At 44.1% G+C, this 8,874-nt stretch overlaps 1 protein-coding gene across 2 annotated transcripts in view; it reads left to right on the top strand.

The window, feature by feature from the left end:
- The window catches only part of impdh2 (IMP (inosine 5'-monophosphate) dehydrogenase 2), a 14,847-nt gene extending 6,466 nt beyond the window's left edge, over positions 1-8,381 (top strand). Inside the window, exons 9-15 of one of the 2 annotated variants that reach the window (XM_056385616.1) lie at positions 545-640; positions 1,630-1,701; positions 4,233-4,376; positions 5,076-5,220; positions 5,669-5,812; positions 6,884-6,967; positions 7,935-8,381. In XM_056385616.1, the coding sequence (XP_056241591.1) occupies positions 545-640; positions 1,630-1,701; positions 4,233-4,376; positions 5,076-5,220; positions 5,669-5,812; positions 6,884-6,967; positions 7,935-7,956 (707 nt within the window). In that variant the 3' untranslated portion in view covers positions 7,957-8,381. The remainder of the gene's footprint in view (positions 1-544; positions 641-1,629; positions 1,702-4,232; positions 4,377-5,075; positions 5,221-5,668; positions 5,813-6,883; positions 6,968-7,934) is intronic. The other variant, XM_056385617.1, reaches the window with a different exon arrangement.
- Positions 8,382-8,874: the final 493 nt, after the last annotated feature.

Genomic DNA, 8,874 nt, shown 5'->3' with positions numbered 1-8,874 from the left:
CAGGTAAAAGGAGCCTCGAGTTACTATAAGGCTCCTTCACCTGTTCTACATACTAGTAACTCATTAGTAAGATTAATGAGTAAGCATTAACTTGATCTTGCCAAATAGTGAGCTGCATCAATGTATGAAAACTGTTATAACTTGTTTATAATTGTTTATTTAATGTTTATAAAGCGTTAACAACTGAATTAATAACCTAATTATAAAACATTTATAAATCCTTTATAAGGGTAATCTTATTGTGAAGTGGTACCACTATAATTACTATTAATATGTAATATAATCATATATATATATATATATATATATATATATATATCGAATCACATCTATTTTATACTATTTTACATTATTATCATAATTTTTTCTTATTATTATTCAACATTATTATTATCACATTGTTCTTACATGTATATTGAAACACACATATTACAGACTCATATTATCATTATTCTGTTATGTTGTTGTTGATGATGTTGAAGAAAAGAAAGAACATGGTGATGATCCAGCGCTGACGCTCTCTGTCTCCCCCTGTCTGCTGCAGTGGTGACTGCAGCTCAGGCCAAGAACCTGATCGATGCCGGAGTGGACGGACTCAGAGTGGGGATGGGCAGCGGCTCCATCTGCATCACTCAGGAAGGTGAGTGACCGACACCAGCAGCTGCTCCGACCACAGTCAGCCTCTACTGTTACTGAATGTACCAGGAGGAAGGTAGCAGGAGACAGGATGATGATTACTGCCCTGATGTGTGGATCACACTTTATATTTGACACGGGGGGGTTGTTGAGTCCTGTGCAGTTTGTGTTAGAGCAGGATCCTTAGAAGGAGACATGAGTTCTTTCTTCTCTCAGATAGTCTGTTGTCGTTCTGTGTGAAGCTTTGGATAAAGTTGTTGTCGACATTTCTGGTCTCAGAAGTCTCTGCCCCGGCCCCGCCCCCAGCCCCGCCCCCATCTGCCTGACTCCTGCAGGGTGTGAAAGAACACGAGCTACGTCTGATCTGGGTTCAGTGTTTCAGTCTGATAATGAAATCCGGTCAGAGTTGTGTCTGAGACCAGCTGTCTGATCCTGAAGGTAGAAATAAAGTTGGTGGTTTAATTGGTTAGGTTAGTAGGTTAGTAGGTTAGGAGGCTCGTTATGATTCAGCGCCCCAGAAAAGTTTTGAATATGAGCATGTTTTGGATTTTGAATCTAAATCGTCAGTGGGATAAAGTCAGCAGTGACAGTATAGATCTGTAGACGTATAGATACGGTCTCTGTGCTTCCTGTTGTCTCTTCATCTTTCCCAGGATTCCTCTGAAATCATCAGCTGTTCTTGTTCTTCATTTTCTTGTGCTTATTGTTTTCTTCATTTCTGTCTGTCGTCTTCATCTGGGTGTTGTCCTACCTGACCCCCCCCCTTTCTCCCTCTTGAATTCTCTCCTCTACCTCCCACCCTTGTGTGTGTGTGTGTGTGTGTGTGTGTGTGTGTGTGTGTGTGTGTGTGTGTGTGCGCGCGTGTGTGTGTGTGTGTGTGTGTGTGTGTGTGTGTGTGTGTGTGTGTGTGTGTGTGTGTGTGCGCGTGTGTGTGTGCGCGTGTGTGTGTGCGTGTGTGTGCGTGTGTGTGTGTGTGTGTCCGTCCATGTCCAGCTCCCCTCAGTGTCCCTCCAGCAATAAAGCTCCACAGCCCCAAAACCCCAACCACTGTTACAGGATACTGCAGTAAGTTCCCCGCCCCCCGCCGCCCTTTGGGCCGCGCCGGGCTCCCATTGGCTCCACTATCACAGTGTGCCCCCCCCACCCATACCTGTCACTCCACAGCCTGCTGCATTGATTGGTTAACAGCTTTGCTTCAGTAGCAGTAGTAGAGGTCGTGTTTTGGGGTTTTGGGGTTTGCCTGTTCCTGTCCTCACTAATCTGTCAGTCATCTCGAGCGGATGTTGCTCGTCCTGCACCCACTTTACTGACCGACTGGTCTCTGATCTGGATGATGTCATCAGACTGAGACACTATCCACTTGTGTCTTTTGGTTGCCGATGGATACCATTGGTCAGATGGTGGCTGGTCCAAACCCTCTGTGTGCTGCTTCTGTGACAGGGAATGAGACTTACTGCCCCCCCACCCCCCCACCCACCACATCAGCTGGAGGCTGCAGCTCTCATGATGTCTAACACCCATTCCTAACATGTGGCACTGGAATGAGCAGAGAGGCTGGGTGTAGCTGGGTGTGTGTTCAGCAGCTGGTTGGAACCAGGCACACTTTGTTTCCAGCTGTCAGATTTCAATTATCATGATTAGTCGTCATCATTAAAGAAGAGGCCTCGATGAATTTATGTCTGTGCCTCACTTTCTAATAGTCAACATTAGGGATGTCCCGATCCAAGTCCTGATCGATAATAATTAATAAAAACGTGACTCAGACTACTTCCAGGTTACAGCCCCGTTTATCCCGAGTCATACTGAGTTTGACCTTTGACCTTTAGCCACCAAAATCTAATCAGTTCAGCCTTTAGTCCAAGTGAACGTTTGTGCCAAATCTGAAGACGTTTCCTCGAGGCGTCACTCAGATGTCGTGTCCATGAGAATGAGACGGACGGACAAACCGAAAACAATATGTCTCCAGCCGTGACTGTCGGAGGAATATAAATCCTGAATCCTTGATTCCTTAATGTTTTTATTTAATTATTCTTAAATCAAAAGCCGATAGGACCAGTTATAAAATGCCTTGATTGGCCCGAATACGATCTCGGAGATCAGGTTAGGGACATCCCTAGTCCACGTAGTACACTCAGTCTCTATGGAGACGCTGACACGCCAGCACACGCCTGTGACACATGTTAGACGTGCAGCATGCTGCATGTGACTGTGTTGGTCTGAGCAGCATCAGGTTCAGGGCAGAAGATTTTTATTTCTACAGATTTGTGGCTGTTTGTGTCAGATGTTTTTATTCACTCTGCTCACATGTTTCTGAAATTGATCTGAACTGAACGAGGAAAATATCGTCTATAGTTTGAACATAGCTGTGATATGTGGTGTAATTATAACAGGTTTCTCCCAAAATAATGAAAAGGCAGCAGCAGGCAGGAAGGTTTCATTTCATTTTAGTTTGTATCAGCAAGATACAATATCAGACATGATGCAACACATCTGTACGGTGTAACGGCCCAAAACACTTCGCTCAGGAGAAATGATGCAGAGTCAAAAACAAAACAGCAGAAAGATGCTGCAGGAAGACAAAACCAAATATCCAGACAAGACAAGATCAGAGCTCCAGGCCTGTAGGGGGAGCTCTAAGTGGAACACCCATGGACTGTATTTAAGCTAACGCTAATGCTTGCTACGTTATCTGTTGCTCTTTTATAATACTATAATAATACTGTAAAAACTACGACCAAATGTCTGCATTCTTTCTCAATTGGTCAAAGGTCAAAGGTCAGGTCATAGGTGTGGCCTCTCTGGGCCAAGCTCAAGCTTATACTCAAGGTGTTCCACTTACAGCTCCCCCTACAGGCCTGGAGCTCTGACACTGTGCTGTATGAGTTTTGGGCCGTTGCAGAGTGTTTGAGCTCGTCAGCCACCGTACGTCTCCTCTCTGAGATCATGAATTCTTGGCAGGTTGATGTTTATCAGTTCAGCTCACAGGAAACAAAAGTCCAGTGGTAAAAAAGGAACTGGGATGTTTCCACTTCATGAGTCCTCAGTGTCTTTTACTTGAGGGTGACAGAGACTGTCGGACGAAGTCGCGGAGGTGTTGGCTCTAACAGAGGCAGGACTCATTACAGTGTGTGTGACACAGTTGTCAGTGTTGAGTGGCGTTTGTCTGCTGATGTAACAAGTTTAACTTCCTCATCTGTGTCAACACACATGGACGTCTTCCAGCCTGTCTGCTCATTCACTGTGTGCTTTTTATTTTTATTAAACGCCTTCTCCTGAGAGTCTGAACCGCACGTGTCTGTCAGAACTCAGCTCATCAGATTATCAGACACCTGAGGATTCCCGCTCCAGAGCTCACCTGTGGTAATGTTAGAAACAGGTAGAAACTGTGTCAGAGCCATGTTCCTCTTCACGGAAATCATGAATATAATGATCATATGAAATGAGAATTGGTAAAAAAAAAAAAAAAAAAGGAAGCACGTGAGTCTGTAAAGGTGTGTGTGTTGAGCTGTGTACGAGCCTCAGGTGTGTGTTCATCTCTGCACGTTTTCTCTCATCATTTAATCCTCCTCTCTCCCTCTCCTCACCCCTCCCACCAGTGTTGGCGTGCGGCAGACCCCAGGCCACAGCCGTCTATAAGGTGTCGGAGTACGCCCGGCGTTTCGGCGTCCCGGTCATCGCTGACGGCGGCATCCAGACTGTCGGACACATCGCCAAAGCCCTGGCACTGGGAGCCTCCACAGGTGAGGACGGATGAGTCGCAGGGAGTTTATCATTTATCTGAAACTCTGGATGAGGAGGAACTCAATGATGACATTTATTTAATCCATGTCAGAGGATTATAAACTCAACAGTACATGTTCACGTTTGGATTATGGTGTTTTCTGCTCTCAGTCTGAAACTGTGACTGACACACACACACACACACACACACACACTTCTTTCAGCTGTCATCATTAAGATTCAGGAGCTAATTGCTCAAAACACATTGAGTTAAGATCTTCCTTAAAGTCTGAGTTCATGTTTTGTTTAGTCTGATGGTCTAGAGTTGTATCGCTCTACGGTTTATGTCACATGATCTCTGTGGTCAGGTGTAGTCGAGGTGTTTCATGTGCACAGATCAGAGGTGTGTCGGGTCACTGTGCTGAACTTCCTGTTAAAACAGGAGAGTGACACAGCATCTTCCTCATATGATAACAAGTGTCACAAGTGCTAATGGCAGCAAATCAGCAGTCTCCATGGAAACAGTAGAATTTTACTGCTGTAAAATCTGTTTCACTGCTGCAAATTTCTTTACTTTTTTTTTCTTTAACTAAAGAAATCTTTTAAGAGATTGTGTGCAACTCCCTCAGCTAAGGGGAAATGAAACCTTACTTAAGTAGAGAACTTGAGGAGTTTTGTGTGAGTGGCCCCGGTACTCTTCATGTCCTCTGTGTGTGCAGTGATGATGGGCTCTCTGCTGGCCGCCACCAGTGAAGCTCCTGGTGAATACTTCTTCTCTGACGGCATCAGGCTGAAGAAGTACCGTGGCATGGGCTCCCTGGACGCCATGGACAAAAACCTGGGCTCCCAGACCAGATACTTCAGGTACAGAGACAAACGAGAACCGGACTAACAGACAGTTTATAGTTGGGTAACTTCGCCCCGGGACTCACTCCAGCCCTAAAGAGAGAGGATGGTGAAGCCCCCCCCCCCACAGCCCAGTCTCTCCACCAGGCCGTCAGGAGATGGTTCTCTGCCAGTTTTTTCCCAGATGACAAAACTTCCCCTTTTGATTTTCAGTGGTTTTCAGAGTGTTTGACTTTGCTGGGTGTGAAGAATGATCAGTCTGCTCATAGAAATAGTTTTAAATAAGTCTTAAATATTTACTGTGGTTTGAAGGTAAATATCAGAAACTGCTTCAGTTCTTTCACCTTAGATCAAATCTTCAGCCACTAGGTGGCAGCACACAGACTGTAGATCATCTGCTTTAACTGTCAGTGATGTTTCTCTGACCCCCCCCACCCCCCACCCCCCACCCCCCACCCCCCCACAGTGAGAGTGATAAGATTAAAGTTGCTCAGGGTGTTTCTGGAGCGGTGCAGGACAAAGGCTCCATCCACAAGTTTGTTCCCTACCTGCTCGCTGGGATCCAGCACTCCTGTCAGGACATCGGAGCCAAGAGCCTCACACAGCTGAGGTGAACACACACACACACACACACACACACACACACACACACACACACAGGAACAGTGTATTTCACTGAGCCTGATATTAGAGTCACATCATCTGAATGAAATGATTAAAGAGGAAATGAGAGCACAGTGACATGTTGGGGGAATTTTGTTTTTTTTTTCTCTACAGAATAAAATTGGGAATTATAATTGTAATGTGAAACAGTATTAAACCTAATGAAAGCACACACTAGCTACAGCTCATCTAGCGATGGATCACACCAGTCAACATGTTGATGTTCTGACCCAGCAGTCCTCAGGACTCCGGTCACAGCTGATAATAACTGTCTGTGAAAACACTTGAACATGTTGTTTGCTGAACATAAACTTCAGGACGTGGAGGAGATGAACTTTTCCTCTTTGATATTTAAAGTTTGTGAAACATGAACAGATTTGTTCAGAACCTCGTTTACACACGATGTGACTGACGATGAACAGACAGGATGTGTTCTCCATTACTCATCCGTCAGTGTTTCCTACACGTCTGAAATAAACTTGTGGTGGTGCATTAAATATTCCTCAGCCACATGTTGTTTCTCCACACTGGACCTGCTGCCGTCTCATTACCTGCAGCAGCTTCACTGACACCGACTGGAACTGAGAACTGATTTGGCCTTTAATATCCACCGAACGCCACGCGTCTCCCTCTTCCTGTTTGTCTTTGAGCGTTAGCAGCACGAGAGGTTCAGGGCAGCGAGGAGAGAATAGTTAACGGACTACGGATTAAAAATCAAATAAAATGTCAAAATGAGTCGGCAGATATACCTGGGAGGTAAAGTATGTGTGGGAAACCCTGACAGTTATTAATCTGAGCTTTCAGCTTCAGGTGCCCTTCAGCAGTAATTAGCAGGTGTTAGCATGCTAACACTCTAATCAAAGATGGTGAATCCAAAGCACTGCTGCTATATCCTCAGAGCTGCTCGCATGGTGCAGGCTTGTGTCGCTCTGTGTCATATTCTTGTTGAGTGTATTTCTAACACAGTTGTGTGTTGTGGCGTTGTGTGTGTGTAATCGTGTTTCCCTCCTCTCTGCAGAGCCATGATGTACTCTGGAGATCTGAAGTTTGAGAAGAGAACAACATCGGCTCAGATGGAAGGCGGAGTCCACAGCCTGCACAGGTACACACACACACACACACACACACACACACACACACACACACACACACACACACACTAGGCTGAGGTCGAAGGTCAAAATAGTCTTCTCTTCGACCTCGATGGAAAAGTCCTGAGGTCACAGCTGTGAAGGAGAATCCATCAGGACTGAGGAGAAGAATGTGACCGCACTGACACTGAACCAAGTTTATTTTTAACACGTGGACGATAAATCCTCCGTTACTAACCACAAAAAAACAAACAGGATCGAAATGTTGAAATAAGAAAACATGAAAGAAATACACAAGTAGAAAGAGTTGAGCCATGAAAATAATAATGAAGAAATGAATTATATTCAGACATCAGTAGGTTGTATACTTTTGACTTTATTATACATTTGTTAAGAAGAGAAAATTATTTTCTTAATGCAGTGAGCGGCTTTAGATTGTTATGATGATGATGATGATGATGATCTGCTTGTTCTTCATGATGACTCCTCACTGGAGTTAAAGTGAATAAATCTATATTCAGACAATCAGACGAGGATTTCCATCAGGTCTGGATCAAGTCACAAACATAAAACAGCTGCTCTGTTGTTTCTTCATTTATGTGGCTCTGCTGTGGTTTAAAAAAAGGCATTTTCTCCTTTCCTTTCCTAAAGGAAGCTCCAGTGTTTCCTATGATAAAGGAGATAAGATAGGAAGCACTGAAGCTCCTTTCGTTGTCATTTCTCGAAGTGGATCAGCTCTTCTCATCGCGCTGCTGCTCAGATACTTGAGCTGGTGTCAGTCAGTTAGGAACCAGCATGTTACTTCAGTACAGATCCAACGTTGCTCTTTTGTTCTTTCATGCTGCTTTGTGTTAAAGTTTCTTAGTTTCATGTCTTACCACAACTGCACAAACCTTCAGTTAAACTGCTGCGTCTGTCTTAAAGTGAAACCTCAGGGAGCATCATGGGTAATCATGTGACCTCTTCTTTCTCCCACAGTTATGAGAAACGTCTGTTTTGAGAGGAAGCTGCTGTTCAGCCTGCAGACGAGGAATCCTTCCAACACACATTATGCAAACACACACACACACACACACACACACACACACTACTTACCAGACCTTCTCATATTCATGCACTAACTCACTTCTCATACAAACGAGTCCTTGACGATGAAGTGTACACACACACACACACACACACACACACACACACACACACACACACTCACTCCACTCTTCCAAGGATCCATCAGTCTTCCTGCCAGTGTCATCTATGCATCGTCAGTGTTCAGTGTAACTGTTTGTGTGTGAAGGAGGGAGCTGAGCATTTATGGGTGTGACTGCTCTGATGAAGCCTGTCATGTTGTTTCAGTGATCTCCAGTAAACTGCTGTGTTCAAGGCAAAAAAATGTCGTCCAAGAATAAAGCTCATGTTTTTCCACAATCTGCTGTTGTTGTGTTTTTGTCAGTTGTACAAGATTGTTTATGACAGTTTAGGAATTTATACTGTGTCTATCTAATAAAATATATCCAGTAATTTAACAGATATAGCTTATGTTCATGTCTCTATTCTCATGTTACCCAGGAGGAGGAGAGACGTGCTGCAGCCGGTCACTGGTCACAATAAGTTCCTGTTCATCTGATGAAGGGGAGAAGATGCTGGAACTGGAAATCCATGTAAACAGTGACTAAGTTCATTTAATTGAGTTCTGTGTATATTTTTCAGTAGCTGTGCTTGGGTGATATATTTTTTGTAAACTTTTGCTCCGCTACACTTAAAAACAAATGTTAAACTTTTGACTCCTTCATTTCTATGAACTACTATTTCTTGGAATGAATTTTATTTTATTTTGAAAATGTGATATACCACTGTTCATCACAGAAAACCAATCACAGCCAACTCTTCCACTGTCATGTTGGAATGTTTTATGCCTTAC

The sequence above is a fragment of the Seriola aureovittata genome, chromosome 9 (assembly GCF_021018895.1).
Source record: "Seriola aureovittata isolate HTS-2021-v1 ecotype China chromosome 9, ASM2101889v1, whole genome shotgun sequence".
NCBI classification, from domain to species: domain Eukaryota; kingdom Metazoa; phylum Chordata; class Actinopteri; order Carangiformes; family Carangidae; genus Seriola; species Seriola aureovittata.
This window is presented reverse-complemented; position numbering and strand designations above follow the sequence as displayed.